Source organism: Daktulosphaira vitifoliae, unplaced genomic scaffold (genome assembly GCF_025091365.1).
Source record: "Daktulosphaira vitifoliae isolate Bord-2020 unplaced genomic scaffold, ASM2509136v1 Scaffold_1, whole genome shotgun sequence".
Taxonomy (NCBI): Eukaryota; Metazoa; Arthropoda; class Insecta; order Hemiptera; family Phylloxeridae; genus Daktulosphaira; species Daktulosphaira vitifoliae.
Genome location: NW_026099572.1, coordinates 87,393,513 through 87,418,466, shown reverse-complemented (window position 1 = coordinate 87,418,466; position 24,954 = coordinate 87,393,513). Strand labels below are relative to the sequence as shown.

The 24,954-nt window shown below is 24.9% G+C and overlaps 1 protein-coding gene across 6 annotated transcripts in view; it reads left to right on the top strand.

The window, feature by feature from the left end:
- LOC126896323 (hemicentin-2-like) overlaps nucleotides 1-13,507 on the top strand; it is a 130,241-nt gene extending 116,734 nt beyond the window's left edge. For all 6 annotated transcript variants that reach the window (XM_050668999.1, XM_050669001.1, XM_050669000.1 and 3 more), the window contains 3 exons: nucleotides 8,122-8,256; nucleotides 10,583-10,796; nucleotides 11,885-13,507. In XM_050668999.1, coding sequence (XP_050524956.1) covers nucleotides 8,122-8,256; nucleotides 10,583-10,796; nucleotides 11,885-11,988 — 453 coding nt within the window. In that variant the 3' untranslated portion in view covers nucleotides 11,989-13,507. The remainder of the gene's footprint in view (nucleotides 1-8,121; nucleotides 8,257-10,582; nucleotides 10,797-11,884) is intronic.
- The last annotated feature ends 11,447 nt before the right edge of the window (nucleotides 13,508-24,954 follow it).

The following is a 24,954-nucleotide window of genomic DNA, read 5'->3' as shown; positions in this document are numbered from 1 at the left end:
TTGAAATAACGAGCAAAGGGTCCACATTTAACTTTAGTCTATTAAGAAACAAAATTTTACGATTTTATATAACTCAGCATTTTGTTCAAACTAATAGAAATTATATGAATCACTAAAGCAGTAAAACCAATTCGTTTTAAAGTTTATTATTTATTTAAATTTATGGTTGTTCAAGTTAATACTGCTGAATTACAAATAAATATTTAATTTTTCATTTATACAATTTTGTCCATAATAATTTAGCAAACAACATTACATGTAAATATTTTTATTTATTTGAAATCTACTTTTTATTTTGATATAAACAAAAACACATACACCCAACACAAAAAAGGTTGCGACAAAAGTACATATTTGTTAAATTGAAGCTATAAAAACATCAACTAATCATGATTTATCCATTAAAAACCAATAATATCTAAAAAACAAATCAAAACAGGATTTAAATTACTCATTTATACAATGATATAATTCTTCAAGTTATTGCCATTTATAAAGTTTGAATTTTTTATTAATGTATATTAATGATCTTTTAGGAGTAGTCCTGGCCTAATGGGTAAAAACTCATGTTTCGGCGCATGACGAACTGGGTTCGATGCCCAGGTTGCCACGAAATTTTTTTTTGTGATTTTCTCATTGGTAGTGTATGGTTTCTGGTGCAAGTCGGCTATAATATCCGTTAAAAAAACATCTTCGACTCCCTAAAATGTGAAGGAGGGCCACCGCCCTCTTTAGCATGTTAAGTTCGAGAAATAGAAGTATGTAAAACTGATCATATATTTATTTTATTTAATATTAATGATCTTTTAATTTTATTTACTTGAATTCTGAGAACACTTTTTTATGGTCAAACTAATTCAGTTGTTAGCTTTAAATACTTTTCAAAAACAAATAAAATATCTTTAGAAATATATAAATTTAAATTGATATTATTTATTTAAATTTTCTATCAAATATAAAGTATGTTAATGTCTTACATACTTCACAAACAAGTGATATTTTATACGTAACAATAGTTGATTGGGTCATTTGAATAAATATAAAATTACACTCCGGATTCCTCTATTATATATAATACTTAAGAATGGAAATTGAGGTATGCACTTCAAAGGGTTAAAATCAGCAATAATTCTATGAGATTCATTATCATAGGCAAACAATTTGGTTGTTTGTAGACTCGGTCAAATATCTCTGAGTGTCAAAAGATTTTGTCCATTAATTTTGCTCTGAGAACTAAAGATGTTTGAAGAAGAGCTCTTCAAATATATCAATGAAATGATTTGTAAAGACAAGGGTACAAAATTTAGTCAGAGCTGTCGAATTTCTTTTACAGTGCAAATTTAATTATAATCCAACACGATGGCGTATTAAAATGTTATACATAAAGAATGAAGTATTATTATAAAAACAGCGAATACTTTTTAAAAAATTTCAAACATCATCTAAAACTCTCATTTTTTATACATTTTTTTTTTTTTTGAAAAATGCATACATGATGTCACAGATGATAATATACATATTATTATCTATTTTAAAATTGAGCAAATAAAAATGTTTAAATATATTATGTCCGCCATATACACGGTACATTTGAAAAACTTGTGAATTTTTTAAAAGTATTTTGATGAAAGGTGTGTGTCACTCAATAACGGACCACGGAGTGCATATACGTTTTGTATTTTGTTCACGGTTCTGACTCAAAAAGCTTTTCTTAGAATGTTATTTTCAAACTTGACCAAATCATGCGTGAAAAGTATCAGTACATTTAAAAGTTTTCTGTAGTTTGTGCACCAGTGTGAAAAGATATTGTACGAGGTATAAAAAAATTAGGTGAAGTTTCACCGTCTGTACGAATAGTACTGGAATAGGTTTTCTCGATAGATATCTTGTACTACTAAAATGTATTATAATGATATATTTTATTTTTTGGGATACTAATCGTAAATTTGTAAGATATAAATAACAACAAAAATATTTCTACAAGTTAAGTAGCTTTAAAAATAATTTGAAAAATAACTAAATTTTCTGATTATGGTTTAATACTTACTTAAAGTTAATTAATTCAAGCGCATAAAAGTAAAACAACAATTTCACCAGATAATTAATAATTGAATCAAAAAACATTATTTGTATAAATACAAATTTTTAAGATAATAGCAAAATGTCACACGTAATAATTGACTCAAATTACCAATTATGAAATTGAATATTCACAATTGTATTGAAATTAAATCAAAACACATATTTTTTTTTTAGTACGTTTTTTATTTGTGTTGAGACCGCGTAAAACATTATCATATATTTAAACATTGCCGATGATACAGAATTCCTCTTATCATTTATACGGTTATCATTTAAACCACGATTGATAACGTTATCAATCAACTGGCTAGCTGTTTTGCACAAATTATATCACCCGCAAATTTTAAGGCTAGAGTAGTTTAATTTTGTAATTTTTTCTATTAAGTATAAGTTTATAAGGGCTTTTTATAAATTAGTCTGTGATATTTGTGAATTTTTACTAAATTATTTATTGAGATTAATGTTTTATTGCTGAGAAAAATGATGTATTGTGGTCTTGTTCAATTTGTTCGGGACAGAAAATTATACTTAGCTGTAACTTTCAAAGAGTTAGCGATGTATTTAAATATCAAAAGAAAAAAGCCAAAGTTGCTTTGGCTATAGTTTTCTACCTAGTACACCTATGTTGTATTAAAAAAACATAAAACATTCATATATTTCTATTTAAAATTCTATTAAACTATATTTTCATTTATTCTCTTCTTGGTTAATGAAGGTTCATGTGACACTTCAATAATATTTCATGATCGCATGTAGAGGAACAAAAAAAAATTAAAACTTAATTATTTACTTAAAAATTAAAATATATTAAAATTAAAAAGGGTTATTCTAGATTAAGATAGCGTGAACTTATAATACTTAATCATTTTTTACATTATTAAAAAAACATTACACATTATCTGTGACATCTTTTAAAGTTAAAAGGTATAATAATGTAGTATGTTTCCATTTACTATGCACATTACACTCAGTTATTTAAAAATGATTTGACTTTATGTAGCTTATACATATAAATATTAAATTATTTTGTTTAGAATATTTTACCTACTCTTGATTTATTATGCAATACCTTTAGGTATAATATCCAGTAATGTAATATTGAAATGACGCATTACCTCAAGTAAATGTGATTTATAGTATTATACCATGAACAGCTATAAGCATGAAACAAAAGTTTATGTAGAAAAATAATTTCAGAAATCTTAAAGAAAAATTAATGCTACCAAAATAAAATTAGTTTAAAACACATTACTATGAAGTGTAGTAAAGGTTTTACGTCATATATTTTTAATATTAAAAGATTTTACAACTCTACGACATAAAATTTATAATATAATAAATAAGTCTTATTTACATTGCTAGAATTCTTGAGGATCTAGTAAATACAAGAATTCCTTTAATGAAAAAAGGCTAATTGTCTTTTTGAAAAAAGTTTTACGTATCATAGGTGACTATAAAAATAACAAACATTTTTTTCTTTTACAAAAAAAAATATATTAAAATTAAAATTCAACTTGAAAGAGTTTTTACCAAACAGTTGTTTAATGAAACAAAACAACTGTTTCATATAGCGAAGAATGTGAAACAGTTGCCCTAGATGGGTTTACTAGTATGTTAAAAAACAGTTACTACTCAATGATTTATTTATTTTTGTCGGTGTTTTAAAATAATAAATACAATTAAATTACACTGATTGTATTATTATAATTTCAACTAAACGATAACCATTGTAAATGGATGAATAGACCATTGAACGTGCTTAATCGTTTTTAATGCATTTGACAAAAAAGTAATTTATTATTGAAAGTGTTTTGTACAACAAAATTGCAAACCACTTTTGTAAATTTAAATTATTTACGGGGCGATAGCGGTGTGTTATTTTCAATTAGTAATAATACCATGACTTTCCGTGTTATACAAAAAAGTACGGGTATCTTTTGTAAATTTTTATCAAATTAAACATATTTTTACCAAAAGTAAACATTAGTTTTCTAATACTTGTATAAGTCGCTATATATTTTAGACAGTTACTTAATCTTGCCTTATCTATTACTATTCAAACAAAAACAAACATGATTGATATTTACCCGAATTTTGTACTAACTCAACTCTTTAGATAAAAACTAAAATAAATCCATTCATCCACCGAATCAATTAAATAACAAACATTTTCCAATGGATCCATAAAAGAAATATAATTGTTAAATTTCGTCTAGTATAATCAAACTGAACAAGTGAATCAATTATAATTAAACTTTTTCAAATAAATCGAAATTGATTTTCTTATAATAATTATTTACTGAAAAAAATTTAAATAATCGTTCCAGTGATAAACTGGGAAATAATCAGTTGGCTTGGGTTAGTAAAAACATATTAACATGTCACCAATATACAGTATATGCTCAAATAAGATAACATTGTTTTTTTAGCAATCTCAAAAAATAAAATACAATGTGTAATATTTTTTATTGGTATTTAGTAAAATTTCAGTTGAAATTTAAAATTGAAGTACCAATTTCGAACAGTTCAAGAGAGCTTTTCATTGGTAACTTGATTGTTTAGATTATCTTATTGAAAAATGGTGATGACAATATGAAAATCGTTATGAAAACGCTAAACTAGTGATAAGATACGGTGTCCAGCTCATTGTGCGAATAATCACCGCAACAAATATTCCCAATGGTGTAACTGATGCCTTGCAAATATCGAGTTGCAGGAATTACATAAAAACTACACGTATTTGTTTTAGTGTGTTTTGTGTACTTGAAATATAAATGTCACCATAAACTCATTTTTGGCCATGCACTGAATTTCAGTGGTGTGTATCTCGCGTCATGCTGTTTCTTACAGAGCACCTATCGGCTATCTCGTATGAGGCACCAGATTACACAAACAACGTCACGGCCGACTGGACACCTACTCCAGACGCCAAACAAATGATGGCAAACATGAATTCTTATAAAGTCCCTGAACTTTATTATCTGTTGAAAAATACCATACAAACCGATTTCGCGGTATGTGGTCTGTAGTAGCAATTATTTAACTCGTTTCTCGATACGAGTCACACGTGTTTTTCGGACACGACCGCTGTTCTTGGAACTGTTTTCGGCTTCGCGGCACATCAGTTAATTATTAACACAATGGTATGAACAACATCGTCCATACAAATATTGACTTGTAGTAAGATAAAAATAATTATGTGTTTAAGTTTATAATTTTTCAGTTTAAAAGTTTAAAATTTCGAATATAAAAAAGTGAAATTATTTAAGGAAAATTTATTTTAATGCAAGTCACTTTTTGATTGACATTCAAAGCAANCAGTTTATAGCAAAATTTCGAATATAAAAAAGTGAAATTATTTAAGGAAAATTTATTTTAATGCAAGTCACTTTTTGATTGACATTCAAAGCAAAGAATGCTGTTTTCGTTATTTGGAAAGGGCAACTTGATGAATTTTTTAATTTGAATAAATGTACGTTTATTCTGTTTTAAGAATACAGTTCCAGACTCTTATTCAGTACATTAGTTAATAATATTCAGATGTAGAACATGCCTTAAATTCAAATTTTCGTTTTCTTCAACATTAAGCGCAAAAAAATAAAACGTTTTTATGTCGTTTGAAGTTTTTCCGAATTTTTTTTAAGAAACGATGTCAATTTCTTCAAGTTACTGAAATGTTTAATATCCAGAGAACTGCGCAACACTACTGAGTGTTATCGTAAAAATTAATTATAATCAGTATTTTTATCTGTATTCACAAAAAGTAAATGAAACTTGTTATTTCAAAATATATCGTTGGCCGCCATCGTGTTGTTTAATTAATTCGATTGTATTGCTTAGACCGTCCAGGTGTAATTCAACAAATCGAACAATTCCAGAGAAACATTTTGTGTAACGTTCTAAAAATTGTCCCTTTTAGCCGAAACACTTGCTCCATTCTTTTATATAATATATTTTCATTACTTTGTTTTTTCAAAAGGCGTTGGCGTACAAAAACCCACAGCCGTTAGTATAATTATATGACTTACGATGGCCATGCCACTCGATGTCGCATTTCGAATAATGGACGTGTGATCTTTCTTATGGTTGCCGTCTTTAAAGCTCATTGGCTGAGTACAGTTTAATTCCATTCTGGTCCGTTACGCTTCCGGGTAAATTTAAAAGCGCTCGCCTTGGAGATTGTTACGAGCCCACTTAGACTGTTGTACGGCTGTATGGTTTTCCCGTAAACATTTCCGGAAATAACCACCTTAAACGGCATCTTAAATTAATTGACAAGTCCGAAAATGGAAGTCCGTTTTGTGTTTACCCTCTTTTCGCAAATAAAACCAACCGCGTTAAATAGAAAAACTACCACCTACACTGTTCGATAACTTTGTGAACACAAGTTTAAAATCATTAAAATATTGTAGAAAGTTTAATTTAAAAATAATATTTCAAGCACATTCCACTGAAATGGATTGTTTGTGTAAATTACACGGAGTCAGATTTGGAGTATTTTTTTTTCTCTATGACACGACTATCGCCATTAACATATTAACGACTGAGAACAAAAAGTGTAATATCAATAATGGTTTCTTCTTTAGTTAGCTACTAATTTTTTTTATTACCACATCAAATTTATCAAAACGATTTATCTAAAAATAATGGTGTAAATACTGTACTATACTGTAAACAGAGTTTTCTAGATTTTATTTAATTCGTCAGTACGAAATACGTCAAATATATTTTAATAAAAATACACAAAATATAATACATATTTATTATTAATTATATAGCAAGCTAGAATAATTAATCTATTCTCATTAAATAGTAATTACGAATTTTCACCTCTGTAAAAATTTTAATTCAATAATTAAATACGTACTTACTCTAACAAAATTAAATTCGTAATGAATCAGTTACAGAATTACTTTGAAGAAATTTTACCGTAAAATTTTAAATGACACGTTACTTTTTTTTATCATTGTTTAATACTTTAGATTTATACTAAATTTTAAAGTTTCTATTCCATACTTTAGGAATTTTGATAAATTTTAACAATTGATTATTATAAAAAATACAAACATACAAAGTCGACTTCAATTAAGTATTACATTTTACACTTAAAACCATCAAAAAATTGTTTTAATAAACTCAATTTGAGTAAAATTTTTAATTAAAACTTAGTTTTTTTTTCATGTTGAATTTATATTTATTTCAAATACAACGAAGTTGCATAAAACATTTCAAGCCAAACTAGAATTTCCAATTCTTGTTTTTTTATTATTAACAATATTGCGAGAACTGCGTTAAAACGAAATGGGCCGAACAATAATGACAACAAGTTTAAATTTATAAGGGTTATACTACAAGAAACAAAATAAAGGAAAAAATTACTGTTCTGCTCAGAGTTTCATAATTTAAACGTTTTTATTTGAACCTTAAACAAACGAAAGAATAACACACACATCTGTTTAAAGCTCATTACGTTATGACCTGTACAGAAATGTACATGTAAATGTTAATTGTCAGTTGATAGCCGGGAAAAGTTACAATAGGTTGGTAGATTAGTGAAATGTGCTTAATATGCATTAGGCGAACCTTTAGATAAATATTTTATGATGAGAAACACAGATTTCATTGTCACATTGTTAGATGAAGTTATTATAAAATTAGTATTTTTAATGACCTCGTGAACGTTTTAATTTAATGTTCACTAAATTTTTAAAAGAATGCTTATTTGTAATTACGGCTTTACGTTAAACTCAATACGTTTTTTCATCAAATTGTAATTCGAGTTGGAATTCAAAATTAATGTAGATATTCTATAATTTTACTGTGATCAAAGAATTCAGGAGTCCGATGTAAATGGTGTTTATTTGACCACATTTCAGTATTCCACTTAATACATTTGATTATAAACAAATGTGTAGCAACAAAACTTGAAGATAGTTCATAAAAAAAATATGTCGCCTATATCAATTTATTTTTTAATTTTAATTGAAATTATTCGCTCAAATTTATATTTTATACTAATCTAGGATTATATTGTTATAGATATCTACTGGAACGGGTATAATGTCCTCATTCATTAATTTACATATAGTTGTACCTGAAGTTCACATAGATGGACCAGTTGAACTTCATGTTGACGTGGGAAGTATCATAAATCTGTTATGTATAATCGAAAAGGTAAGTAAACTATTAATATTAAGTTCAATACACTTTGCTTTACTGAAAATAAAATAATTTATTATTTACTTTAAGTAAAGGGGTCGGGTTGGCGTAGTTGGTAGAAACGTATGTTTCGGGGCACAGGGTCTCGGGTTTGATCCTCGGGGTGTCAACGAGATTTTTTTTTTATTTTTTCTTGGGCGGTGTCTTGTCTCTGGTACAAACCGTCTACAATATCCGTCCCTTCCATCAAGCCAAGAACCATCTTTGACTCGCTAACATGTAAAAGAGGGGCACCATCCTCTGTAGCATGTTAAGTTCGGGAAAAAATGGATGTAAAACTGATTATTTTTTTTATTATTTATTTTAAGTATATTTAAGTAATTTATTAACTATATGTAAGATGATCAAGTATTTTATTTATGTTGAATCAATATTATTTTATTGACCTGAGCAATGCTAATTTATAAATTTCATTTCTATTTACATTGATATTTTTCATATAAATTTCAAAAATATAAGCTAATAACCTTTTCTCAACAGGAATGTATTAAAATTGCATACTATTTACGCCGTGTTATATATTATTGACTTTTACATATTTTGAATAAAAAGTATTTATTATTGTTTATTATTTACACACTTTAGTATATTAACAAAATTTACTAGTTTATTATTTTTTAATTTATTCAATAGTTGCTTTAAATTGTAACAAAAATTTTAAAATTTTACTTTTTTTTAAAAAAAATATCTACAGTAATTTCAATTTATTAATTATTTACTAGACAATAAACATTTTTTGCTGATAATTATACGTTAATTTTTTAGTGTTCATAAAAATATTGATTTATCAAAGTAAATAAAATCATTTTTTTTATTAATCAAAATTTATTTAAATGTATGACATTTTTGATAAAATAAAAAAGAAAAGTTAAAATTACTTATAAATAATATCATTGATTTCATCGAATTTCATTAAAGTTATATCTTAATTAAAAGAAAAAATATAATTAAAAGAAATCGTTTATAAACAATTTCTTTTAATTATCTTTTTTAAGAACTAATTTTCAGGAAACTTTCATTTCTATAATAACGTTAAACTTTTATTTTTGCATTGCATTAGCCAAATTTTAACAAGCTTTTAATGTTTATACATTATATACATTAAATAAATTGTACATATCTTATAATACTTATTACATTATATACCTTATAAAATATTCCACTTTGTAATAAAATGACTTGCATTACGAAACTGTTAATCATTTACGACGGTAAAACATATTGAAATTATTTACATTCAGTAATTATATTTTGTTATTTTAGTTTCAAATAAATCTTTTATTATTTTATCACACATTTTGTTAAAATTAACTCTGTTTCTGAAATATTTTCAATTTATAACATAGAACATTTATAATGATACACTTATTTACAAACCTATAATCATATAAACACATAACATGCACACAAAACATAGTACCTATCTGCTAAAACCTACCGGTTCGTTTCATGTTATCAGGACAGTAGACTTTTACAAGAAATCATAGACAAAAAAGCGTGACAGGCTGTATATGTGCGAACCAGTGTACACTGACATCATGCAACATCAATTTTTTATATTAAATATAAAATCAGTGTTTGGAACGTTCACTAAATAATTGAGCTCGTTCGCGTTCACGTTATGTTCAATGCGTAAAGAAGGAACTCTGTCATACCTTTTTTACCGAATGACACATTCATGTTAACATTTATTAAAAAAATTAATTCGTTCATTTTATTTTAATTTATAATTATATAGATGCCGTTCACATTCACGTTTTATTTAAAAAAAAAAAACGTCATTCAAGAGCGTTCGCCAAAAATAGACATGCGTTTACGAAAATAACGTTTTTTCTAAACATTGTAAATAAAAAATACCACTTTTCATTTTTTCTGTTTCGTTTTTTTGTGTTGGTCAACTTACGTTAAAAAACGATCAATGAAAGTCAAACGTCTACACACCGGAAGCCAATGAAAATGGGATCACAGGAAAGAAATATAAAGTACTACACACACATTATCACACATCACTATGCATAACAATAATCCGTAACATAAAACTTAAATAATTATAAAAATATATAGGAGTATAATTGAAATTATGTGTGAATGGTACATATATATATTATGAAATATAAATAAATAAAATGATTTAATTAATCATATAATGTTTGAGTGAATATTTTTGTATTTACTAACAATATAAAAATAAATAAATAACATGTTAATAAACACAAAACAATCATCAGAAATTCTATTTAAATATATTTAAATAGTCATAAATAAAATAACTTTTTTTCAGAGTCCTCAGCCTCCACAATATGTGTTTTGGTATCATAACCAAAAAATGATCAACTATGACAATAGCAGAGGGGGTATTGTAGTAAATACAGAAAATGGAGGCCGAAGCACTAGCAGGCTAACTATTCACGACGTTGTCGACACAGACAGTGGTAACTATACGTGTCAAGCTGCAAACGCAGAACCTGCCTATGTATACGTCTTTGTTTCTGAAGGTAAGCCTCACATGTAAGGTTATAAACATTTTTTAATATTTACTGTTTCTGGAGTTCATTCTATACCCAAAACTGGCTAATTTCATTCACACTCGGTTTAACTGAAACAAATACTTTTCTTATTTTCTAAAGTTATAAAATACAAATAAACATTTTTATGTTACTCTTGGGTGTTTGAAAACATATAAGCACTTAGATGTAGATTGATGTTAAAATACCCGTAAAATTAAACAATGCAAAGCAACAAAGCTCTCGATCCAAACTACATCTAACACATTTCATTTCAATTCAAACAATGGAAATTTGTTAGTTCATCAAATTGTGAAATTTAAAATTTTGATACATTTATGAACAAAATACAATTTAATTTCCAATGTTCCGTAAAACTTCTTAATGCTAGTATTTTTTTTTAATTTAGTTTTTTACAGACTTTGTAATTTAAATAATTCCATTCTTTGAAGAAAAAAATAAATCACTATTTTATCCAAATAAATAAGTTTTTTGGCTAATTTTAAGGCATAATTACAAATGATAAATAAAGAATATTTGCTTATTTAGTCTGATCATTATGTCTGGTCGGATATAAGAATTTATTTCACTTTAATCCTAATAACATTCTATAATTTCATAAGTAATATAAAACAGAATATTTATTCTAACTTAATTTATAAAGTATTTCTTTAAAGGAAACAATATAAAGTGTACTTTTTAAACTGCAACTAAAAACAACCCTCATAAATTGTGCTTTTACATTAGCTTTTTTATATTTTTGTGAACCATTTATTTTAATAAAGATATTTTTTTGGGAATATTAAAAAAAAAAAATACTTACTGAAACATCTGCTATTTCATTAAATTCCAAAAGCTCAAATACAAAATTAATAAGAACCCTTCACTATTTTGTTCTCACTGTAAAATGTTATTTATCTGAAAATCCACCAAAAACATAAAAATAAAATAAATATTAACGTTGTTGTCACATGATACGAATATCTGCATAATCAATATAATTTTTTCCATAGTTATTAAATAAGTTAAAATAATTGAAACATCAAGAAAGTAAGTAAATTAAACATTAATTTTTTAAGGTGATACTATGGCTGCAATATCCCGTCGAAAATCAACCGCTTCTGGAATTGAAGTGATGTTGTGGTTCGTTGCATTGCCCCTGTTGGTCATATCAGTTAGATAAGAAATATATATGTTGCTTTTCTAATTGATGTTTTGTGTATGAAATTTATTTCATTAGTTTAATATACATTTTAAGCAAAAATAAAACATATAAGTCACTCATATATTATGTAAATAATACTCGTAATACATGTATAATAAATTAATAATTGACGATTAAAAAAATTTGTTTATACCTGATAAATTTTATTGTAATTTAATGTACGATTTTCTGGGTATGTGCTCAGTAGCGAAAAAATTAGTGATGAAACTGAACTTTTATTTGATTGTCTTGAATTTTGTAGACATCAAACATTTCATACAACGATAAAATTTATAATTAATCTCATGAGTCTTGTACAACTTGTAAATATAACTTTAGTCATATAAAGTGTCATACCACCACATTCAATGAATATATGTAACTTCCTATTTTTAAACTATTAGTTTACAGTTACCACAATTACACAATGCCTAAATATTATTTCCTATTTAATTTTACTGTATACTTTATTTATTAAAGCCTTAATTTTATAATGAAATTGATTTGTACAGGGTTAATCATTATAATTGTATAAAATTTATCATATTGTTTAAAAAATAAAGACTTGTGTAACACTGTCGATAATTTCTTGATTTCTATTTTATAATCCTTAATTGTAATGTTATAGTTTAAAAAATTTTAATTGTTTTTTATTCCGAATATAAGCCATATTTTAATGATCGGTTTGATAATCCTTTCAAAAATCTGTTTTAAATAAGAAAATGTAGTTTTTTGTCGTTGATGTTTTACTAGATATTATATTATAATATTTTATAACACTTAATTACAACTATTGTGTAGTTACCATATTTAAAAAAAAAATTATACTGTTAATAAATAATACATTTCTTTATGGAACCCAAATGTTAACTTTTTTTTATGGGTAACATTTTATTAATTTAATTTTGCTTATTAAAAACTATGTTAATTGAAACATTATTCACTAATAATTAATTCTCATTTAAATTTACGAAAATACTTTAAGTTTTATAAACATAATAATGGATTTTTTGTATACTGAAAAGGCTTTATCAAATATAAGGTTAACGAAGGAAGTAAACGAGTTAACTGTAAAAGATTAATTAATCAAAATAAATGAGGATAGTGCTCAATTGACACGGGTATTAAAAAGAAAAAAATTAACTGTTGCTTTTTATGTTAAAAATCGATTATTGTTAAGCAAAAGTAGAACGCTGACACTCGCTGTTGAAAAAAATGTTGATTCCATATCTTGAAAGGTTGTAAATAACATATTGCTGTTCAATACTCATTTAAAACACTAATTTTAATTTAATTATAAAAAAAAATTGTAAACAATACTAAATAATTATGTAAATCTTGTCTGCATGTTGTAAAAAATTATAAGTATACATTAATATCATTTGTTGTAAATATGATAATATTTTATAACTACTTTATGAAGCATTTATATAAATGCCCTTTTAAATATTATATTGATGAATAAATGAAAATTATGAATCACTCTTTTATGTTATAATTTATGGTTTTATATTCATTTGACACACTATAAAACAGTTATGATCTATTCTTAATAATAGCTAACTGAGCTCTTTTTATATAATTTCTTTCGTTTTTCAACTGGCGTTATTAATGATTGTTAAATTCAAGATCAATCAAGTACCATACTTATGAATAATCAACATTATTGTCGTCTATGTCAACATGTGCAAAATTTAAATACACGTAGATTAACTGCTGATATAGATTACTTTCAGTGATATTTGAAATATGAAAGTAAAATTGCTTAATTTAATCTCATGATTAAACATAATCCATTTTACAGATACAACCAATAGGTGATGAGTCATTTGCACTGTGTAAGTAAAAATTTCATTATGCCTATAGAAAATTATAACACTGTTTTATGCGCTTATTATTCAAACACATTATCAATGGTATTAAATTGTTGACAATTTATGTTAGTTTTTCATTTCCATACTTCTGTTGTAACAAAAACGTATACATTCGTAGTATTCTATGGGACCGTTGGCAAAAATAAACACAGCATTTTCTCCGTTATAAAATATGATACATTTATTTATTTATACAAAATATACATCTGCGTTTGTTTGTAATTGTTTCTGTTTCCCATATATATTTTCCCATATATTTTCTAATGAATAATGTTGACAAGTTGAATCGTAAAAAAACAATGAGCCATTCAAAAAGAGGTATGCTGTTAATTTCACTGCTTCAGACCTGTGTAATCATTTTTTCGTCCAGATTAACGGGTCAACGTTGTTTTCTATGGACGCTGCACATTTTTAACCATTCCAGAAGTTGAATAATGAGAGGAACACGCCTGCGGCTTGTCCGGGGCTGGTCGATTATTCATTCTCAAAATCTACCCCTCCTCGCCGTCTTAAACCAAATTATGGATGACAATGCCGCTGACATGGCAAATTTTTAATACTTAGTCTCTCGTTATAGATTTACTGCAACCTAAATTTGTTCACTCATTTACACTGGCGTTTATATATTTCTCAAAATAATACAACATATACGGCTGTTAAATTATTAATATAATCTTAGCGTTTGAAATGAAATGTAAAATGAAAGATATGAATCGAGCAAATTGAAATTTGAATTCTAAAAATTAAATACGCCATCTACTTATAACTCAAAAATTATTTCTTAAAAATGCATAATTTCGATACGATTTTATAGTAAACAATTTCATTTGCAAATCAATTAAAACAAAACAAAAATACACTAATAAAATTAACAATAACATTAAAATAAACGAATTGTTATTCTGTGATTAAAAATACTTTTATCAACAACTATAAAAACTCGCTAACCAAGTTACTAAGTTTATTTTCGTATTAATTTATTATGTTTTTAAGAATTCCATATGAATTCATTATATTACAAAATTATTTGAGACTCTACTATAGCAAAACGTATTAATTTGGGCAATTTTAAATTTAACTTTTTTTTTTTACTAGATCAAAAAATAAAAAATTCCAACCTAGTCTGATATTGTCTATGGCGTATCCAGGGGAAGCTAAAAAGCTTAGTCTCCGTTAGTCCTGCTATACCTACATTTTAAGTAAGAAGTGAATTAAAAATAGTAAATATAGTTTGTTTTTTTGGTATAAGCCCTCTCCTATTGAAAAATACTAGATAATTTTAATTAAATCTTATCCAAATACCAAAGATAATTATAGATGTTAATAAGAAAATTTATGCAAAGAGACATTCACCAAGTAAATTTTCTTAAATGCATTTAAAATTCATATCAAGCGTTAATACTTCATTCTTTATTAATATTGAATATTATATTATATACATGCAAGTTTTTAAAGATCCTCGAGTAAAAATTCAATATGTTCATTTAGAAAGTTGGATTTTTGATAAAATAGATGAAAACTCTTTTTATTATAATGTGACACAAACACAATAATCATATGTAAATTAGAACATGACAGTTGAGGAAATTTTGTGTCGATTTTTTTTCATAAAGTGGGAAAACATAAGTTTATTTTAAACTTCAAGTTCTTATGGCTATTCAACATAATTGACAAAACTTTCAAAGCTTACTTTATTGGCTGAAATATAAAATAACAAATCGAACAATTTGAACAGTTTTATAGTTTATTTCGAATACTTAAGTTTTTTGTTCATCACGCATTTAGTTACACTCATTGAAATTACTAAGCAACATACAAGATGCACAAAATTAAACAATTTTTTTTGAAAACGAAAAATAAAAAAACAATATTGTTATTTATACAAAATTTTCTAAATCTTTAAGAATTTTGTGAATCAAAAATAAAAAAAATTATTTATCAAACAAATCCTTATGTTTTATTAAAAATTTACTAAGATACAAACTGAATTAATTACATTACCCTAATAATAAACTGATCTACTAGCTTATAAATTTTAATCGATATTTAACTTTCTATTTCCCTTAATTATTAAATTTATTTCACGATTTTCGTTAAAAAAAATTCTTATAATACGAAAGTAATAACGTTATGCTTTATAAAACTTATTGTATTCTATACAATAACTTAGAGCAATATAGAAATGTGCCTTTCTGCTTCTTATGATACTTACCTTAGTCTTCAGAGGTTTTTACGATAGTTTTTGCTTTGAAATTCTACTAGTTAAATTATACTTGGAAATCAATAAACCGAATACCATTTTTTTCTGCTTATAAAAATAAAATAAAAACTACAGAGAATTTTAAAATAGGCTAACTTTTAAACAACAGATATCCCACAAGTATTTTATAGTAATCAGGTGGACCCGCATGTTCTGACGAATCCTATGACTTTTGATTGAGTAACTATTTTGCAGTACTATTTTTTTTTAAATAATTTTTATGATTTTTGACTACAATAATAGTATAAATCATAATATGTTTTTTTTTTTTATTTAAAAAAATAAAGATATTTCTACTTTGTGGAACAGATTTTTAACGTAAATTGAGTTGCAAATTTTCATATTAATGTTTTGTTGTAAGATTTTTAACAACAAAGAATATTTACCAACCATTAGTCTCTTTAATCGAATGTTTAGTTATAGTCTTTTTATTACTAAGAAGGACATAAATCTAAGCATTACACTAAAATACATAGTAAAAATTCTTTAAACTGCTCTGTTTGGCATAATTTTATAATGGTATGTCTGTGTAATGTAAAGGATAAAAAAGATCTTTAGTAAAATCTTCGATTTCATTGTCCGACCTTGTAAAACTGCACTTTTCTAGAGAAACGTAGAGTAATAATAGTACGTACAAACTCATATTTTTTTAAAAGAAAGTGGTCAACTAGAAACTAAAATTAAAAATAAACGAAAAGTATCACAAATGTAAATACTGTATAAGTGTAAAAAAATTCAACGAATATTAATAAAATAGAATCGCGTAAAATATCAACATTAATTTATGTATATTTATGACTGAGATCGAATTAATTTTTGCATAATTATAATCAAACAAAAAATGTATTTTTACCTGTAAATTCATGTCAAACTGATATAATATTTTGGTAATTTTGTGCTTATATATGTTATGCTTATTAATACTATTTTCATTAAAAATACGAACTATTCAGTTTGTTATTTATACACTGGGAAATTATTTTTATTACAATTTCTTAGTGTATAAATAAAATCTTATTTAAGCCATATGCAAATTGATTTAGCAAATTATATTATTCATAGTTAAATATTAAACAGCAAAAAGGTAAATTTAAACTTCCAACTCTACTTCAACCAAAATTAATGTATTTGTTTTGGTCGATTCGTTTACTATGTATACTTTGAGTAGTACGAAAATATAAACAAAGAAGTTACTATAGATAATTAAAATAAAATCAACAAATAACAAGTATCAGGTGTGTGCTTTAGCTTAAATAATTACTCGAAGACTTTTTAATAAAAATTAAACCTGAAATAAACTATTAATCAAAATTCTCTTAGAAATATCTAATATAGAATATACTATACATGTTGAATCTTTATCACGAACAACTTAATTAATTGAGAAATAAAAATAATAATTAATAATTTTTTTTATTTTTTTTATTTGTTTTATCTAGTTTCATGTTTTTCTCAATATAACAGCCATAAACTGTTTTTATGATCGTCTCTTATGTCTTATAAGAGTTTTAACTTAATTTTTTAATTGGAACATGCATCATTAATTAGTTGATTTATAAAGTAATAATCTAACAAGTTTTCGACCAATATTTCAGAAGTTATTATCAATTTTAAATAATATCTGAAGGTGAGGGTGGTGCTATTTTTATCACTAAACATTTATAGGCCTTACTCTTCCCGCCTAAATATATAAAACAACTTCTGAAATACTGATCCAAGTGTTATTATTGACCAGTATTTTTATCATAAATAAGTTAATTAATTATGATGGTTCCTATTATAATAAAGGATGAATATAAAATTACTTTATGAATGATAAATTGAGAAAAACATTTAACTTATAAAATGCAAACAAAAATTCTCAATATTACTATTATTTTTTGTTTAATTTAGTAGTTAACTATAAAGAAATAATCCAGTATATAATTATTGAGTAAAGATATTTTAATTAAATATAAATTATATAAAACTATTTTATTACATTATTTAAGCACATAATCAGATAGTCAATATGCTTTTAACCTCCTAATAAAGTTAAAATTATTCCAAGATTGAGTATGAATACAGAATCTCTGTAACAGTTATATTTGTCTTCCATCCACTTTCAGAGAAATAAAAAAAATACCCACAGGACTAGCAGACTTTTTTTTTACAACCATTGGCAAAACTCCAAAAACTCTTAACATCCCGATTCAATTCGATTTTTTTAAAACATTTTGAACTTTTTGTACTTCATTGACTTTCTCTTTACACTTGTATTTCGGCCAAAGAAAATTATACTAGCCAATTTCCACTGTTTAAACTTTTTACCTGAAACTTTTTCTCACTCAAGAGCATGCGATTTTAACCCTACTTTAGAATGAATAATTTCAAAATTTCTATTGTTTTTAAATCTTGCATTATAGAATTACAAAGATAAAAAAAATACCAAATTACAGGAATTTTTAACTTTAGTTTTAAATAAAGTATGAAAATTCGTGTTTTTACTCAGCTATAGTTTTGCAAAGGTGTAATATAAGACTCTAAAAAGTAAAACAATATACGGCTGTCATAAACTTTAAGTGAGATAAAAACAGAAAACTACAAATATTTTCCAAGAAACTTCATCGTATATTATAAATTAAATGTTGTAAACATGTTTCTTATCGGCTCATAAAATTAAATTACCTTTATTCATGAATCTTATCATTACTATTTTTTTTATTAATATAACATAATTATATCATAAAATAAAAGAAGAACTTATGATAAGTATGAAATTATATTTTTAAAGTTTTTAATTTATCAAAAATAATGCATCTACAAAACTAACAAAATACTGAATAAAATCTAGAATGTTATTAAATTAAATTTTTATAAGTTTCTCAGGTGCAAAGATAATGATATTCTATCATTTCACAATTTAATGTAATTACTTAATTTACAATGCTTGTGAAGATCATAGCTACTATAATCATTTCACTGATTATTAAAATCCGGATTTTTATGTAAATTCATACTCTTCAATAACCTAGCTAGAATAATTTTGATTAAAAATGTAGGCGTTTATTAGTATGTATAGTTTTAAACATACAGAGCGCATCACTATGTTTTGACAAATTCTACCACTTTTGATCTAGTGAATAATTTTAGATACTTTCTTTTTTAAAAAATTATATAGAACTTAGGGCTATAATAATATCATTGAAAAAATTAATTTTTTATTTTATGAAAAATATAATTTTATAGTAGATTATAAGAAATAATCTGATATCAAATATAATTCTGACATTTTTCATGCATATTTATGTATTTTTGCGTATTTTCCAATAATTTTTTGGATAAAAATCAGAACTTTATTGATTATTTTTCAGTTAATATTTAAATGGAATTAATAATCAAAACATAATTTAAAAGGACTACTTTAACTAAATATAAATATAAAAATATTTTACAAATAATCTGAACACCTGAAATATCTTTTATGAGTTTTAATCACACAATAATACCTTATCGTTTTTTCTTTTATTTATTCCGCTATTAAATAAGATAATTTGCATATTCTTATACTTTAGAATCCACCCAATTGTAATGAAACCACGTAAAAAACTCATACTTTTTCGCCCGTGTATTGAATAAATAAAATATCTATCTGTAATCGCACAATATCTATATACTACTGAACGTGCTGTTAAAATGATTTAAAATTTCTCATCTCCCGTACAGGAAACGGTTAACATTTTTTCAAAACAAATAGCATTTGTCACTTGATTAAAACTAATTGTCAACAATATTTATATATGATTTTTTTTTTACAAACCAATTTCTCAAATTTCTATTTTCATTGAGATATACACAATGTAACTTAAAAATCACTACATCTCACGCAGTTCATTTAGAATTTAAAAATGGAATACTTTAATGTAATTTGGGACTTTTTTTAAAGAGTTAAATGACCTTACCATCGTCTCCCGCCAAAAAAAATAAGTAGCATATTTATACATGTCACTTTATATTTATAATTTCGTCATAAACATGCAAATTATCTAATAAAGGAAACAAATAATCAATAAAAGTATCGGAACCAGCATTTCATAAGTTACTGACTTTTAAAAAATCTAAGAAAAAGGCGAACGTCAATAATTTTTTTATCTGCGCAGGTCTACTTAGTTTTATAAATTATTTTTTCTGATTACTAGTTCAGAGGTTGTTATCAACCAATTAATTTTTTTTATAGGATAATTTTCCAGTAAGTAGGTTACCAATTAAAAAGTATAATATTGTGTAAAAGATTATAATAAATAGTCATTTACTCTAATTATGTCATCAAATTATGACATAAAACGAAATCAATTTATTTTTTAAATTTGAAGTGCATAGAATAATTCTAACTAAAAAGTACAATTTATTTTATGTTTTAAAAGACATTACGTACTACACAGTTCAGGAGAAATCACCCAATATATCATATAGTGTTATTATCTTTTTTGGTCATTCTAAGAGTCAGCTTTTTATAGGATTCATTATTTTCAGAAAGATGATGAAATTTTGTTGAAAATTGGCTTATAGCAAAGACTAAATGACGCTGTTATACTTATTGCTTTAGGTACTTTAATTCTAAACTATACTAAAAACAGATAAAAAGGGTAAACTCTTTTCATATAACACCGTACAACGTGTTCCAATATTAGAATAATAGTAAAAAAAATATTAAATATTTCTTACAACCTATGATTTCATTTGAGGTAAAACATTTTTCAATTAAGATTTCCATTTTTTTACAACGTTATTTTTAATCTGGCAAGTTTTCATTAAACTGGATACTTAAAACACGACAACTGAGATTGTATTTTTGCACAAAATTTACGACACAAAAGAAAAAAACTTGGATCTTATTGTACTATAATAAATAAATAACACCATTATAATAAAAAAAGGTAATTGATCTTTTAGCATAAATGTCAACGCTAAGTACCAGCCATATCTAACCCGACTCTATTGTTCCTTCCACGCCTCCTTTTACATTTTTAATCTTTTAAAATAATACATTATTTACCTTATAAGTATTTTATAAATTAAAATAGTTGAACCTCTTTTCAAACTTTTTCATTTTTTTAAACTAATATAAAAATATATACATATATATTCTTGTATTTACAATCTTTCTTTTAAAATTAATTTTAACTATGTTGTTTCTCAGAAGAATTTCGCGTTAAAAAAATACCCACTGACCAGCATTAACTTACTATTTAAACTTATACATAATAGTATAATTTTATTAGCCATTATAATTTGCGTCATTATATTGTGGTTTAGCTATTTTGGATCTAAAAAATAATGTATCAATTATGTAACTTGATTACATGATAAATAACATATTTTTTAAATTAATGTATTGCATCCAATTAAATAGATTAGGGCCCAACAACAACTCAGTTCTAAGAACTCAACTTATAATGTGTGTAATATGCATCTGAGGCGGCTATTTAACTCAGTCGATAATGGTTCGTGCCTTGGTGAGTAGGTACCAAGTAGCGTTCATTTGCGCTGTGCTTTGTACGTTTGCTTGTCTTTTCTAACACAAGAATTATCATGTCTGAGAACGTAAACATGAATAAATAAATAGTTATAACAATAATAAACAATAAATATGTTTAGTTGCATATCTTTTAAAAAATTCAACTATTTTCATTTTTTGAATTTTCGTTGATCATTGCATATTACTAAAATGATGTGGTTACTAATTCGTTCTATGGGTTAAAACTTGGGCGTGGCATTTCAGTTACAGTTCATACATTTACATAAACCATACTGTTTGAAATTGAAGCAATTATACATATACGTATTTTTTACTTAAAATAGGTACGTAATTAGAACTTTATTTCTAAACTTCAATTTGTTTTAATGAAATTCGTCTGGTGTTTTGATTAAATAGTTTTAAGTGGTTTTTCTGTAATGTTTGCTTGTAATTTCATAATATTTATTTAGATATAGCCAGAAATGTGAATAATATTCATTTATAAATCTTGTTAAGTTAATTCGAACACACCATCAGCCAATGCAAATTATAAGTAACAGACTTGAAACTTAGTAGTGTGCTTTTTCCCGAAGTTAAAGTTTTGTGGAAAATCAGGGGGTTAATTACTCCCTAAAACAAAAATATTTCTGTTTTACTACATATAATATATATCATACCTAAACTGTGTATAACTTTGTCGTATCCTACTACAAATTTGCACAAACTTGGGAGCCTTCAAATTGGATCAAAAAAAATTGATAAATACATATAATTTATAACTCTGGTAGTAACCGGTTTTACTGAAAGTCAGTATAATATATAATGATGTCTATTTTACCACTCAATTTATGACAACATTTTTTATTTGATAGATTCGAAGAATTACGTGGTGTTCAAAAATCTGTTGATTGTGTGATTTGTGATTTATACTCAATATTAGGATGAATCACAAATAATCAAACTTTGAAATTTTAATAAGAACCTTTTTAATATGTACATTAAAACGAGAACTTTGTACTATTAAACAATTTAAAAAAAAAAAAGTATTGGTCGTTCAACGTGTTTTTAGTATTTCAACCACAAATATCCTCCCCACAAAAGAAAAATCATATATTTTAGCTTATGCTTTATTTTTTAAAAAAGGTATAAGTTTTTAAGGTTAGTTAATAATAATAATTTTTTTCTACTATAATATATATAAATAACATGCAAACGGCATAAAATTTTTTTTTTATTTTTAGTTTACTTGAGACCTATTAGAAAATGAATAAGATATTTTGATATACTAATCATAATAATTGACCAAAAATTGAATAACGGTAGCCATTTTTGGTCGAAATACTAAAAACACGTTGAGCGACCAATAAAATTTTTTTAAAAATTTCAAATATTCACAAAATGTCTATTTTAATGTATACAATACAGTTCAAATGGTTCTCATTTAAATCTCCAAGATCGACTTAATCCGCCCTACTAAATATTATAAATAACTTTTAAAAAGTCCAATATTTATAATTATTATGTTTTAAATAGTCATTTTATACTATCATCTTAATTGATAACTTTAAATTATTAAAATTTTAACTTATTACTAAATATTTAACATAGAAAAACATTAATTTAAAAAAATAATACTGGTAAATGTCTGTGTTCAATTGTGTACATTATTACTTTTTAGATTAATTAAAAATCAGGAAAACAGTATTCAGACGGGTTCACAACTTGAAACATACAAGTGAAAAGTAGAACTTTTTCAACTTAATTTTGAAAATGTTTTGGAAATACTCCAAGCTTTAAACATATGTTAAATTAAATCTTATGTTACACATTATAAGTTAAAAAAAAATTTGTCCCAATACCTTATCTTCTACTGGCAAATGTCCGCCGTAATTGAATAAAAAATGTAATTTATGTGTAAAAATACCACCTATAGTGTTATAATTTTAAAACTTCCATAACTCTTTAAAATATGGACGAGTCAAAATAAATTTGTTTTATATAAATACCTAAGGTATTTTCCATCAATTTAGTGCATACATTTTTTTTTGGTGGGTTACGTTGGGTCATTTTTTTTATCATTCTGCATTACTCTATCAAGTTATGCCTTCCTCTATATTTAAAAACGTTAATAACTTCTGAAGTACTATTTCAAAAATTATTTTCGACAAAAATTTTTTATTTTATTAATCAGACATGTATGTTGCCATTAAAAAAATAAAGTTGATACACTTATAAGGTATAAGCGATGAATTAAAAAAAAACTTAATAATTAATAAATCAAAAGTAGTTCATGTTGATTTTAGAATAATTCAATAATTCCTTTTAAAAATTAAACATTATCTGTAGATTTGCATCTAAGAGTTTTTTGTGGTAGTGATTTTTATCATTATCAGATATCATCTATACTTGTCGCGCACGAAAAAATTGTCATTAAATTAAATAAAATGAATAATTAATGATTCCATCTAAAAATATTTATCTTACATTATAATTTACAATAAATATATAGAAATGTGAATTAATGCTTTAAGTAATATAAAATAGTAATTAATAAATATTATACACCAAATTAAATTGGATACATTTTTAAACCAAAAATATACAATTTTAGCTAATATTGATTTTTTTTTTTTAATGAGAGAGTATATCTACGACAGTTAATCAGACAATTTTAATATATTTCAATAAATTAAATATTTTTATTATACTATTTATATTGATCCATTTACAATTATTTATTTATTAACTTTTGACATGTGAAAAATTATTTTAAATTTAAACGAAATACAAAAGAATTAATTTACGTCTAATTGGCATCTTTAATTTTATACGTCATAAAGACTTAAAACATTTTTATTGCGTTGTATCATGAGAAAAGTATTTTATTTATAACCTAATGAATATTTCATTTAATTCTCAATTTTAACAAATTGTAATTTGTAATTCAAAATTCATAATTACAGTATAACATGATAAAATGTAATGTTATAAAAATAATCATAAAACAACGATCGAAAATATTGCATGTATTTAAGTTTAAGTGCTCAACTTTTGGATATGTTTTTATGATTTGGTAAAAATTATTTTATACACATGAATCTTGACGATTCAAAATTTAGCAACTTATAAGTTTTTATTAAACCAAATACTGTTGTTTTATTCGTTTTTAATTTTGTTTTTTTATAATGAACAACTACTACTATTTTGATGTTTGATACGCTTCCGGCAACTTCTCTGTTGGCGTTTCGATATGTTTATATATTCTGAAAACCCGCCGAAGGATAAAAACAAAATAAACAGCATTCTTTAAAATC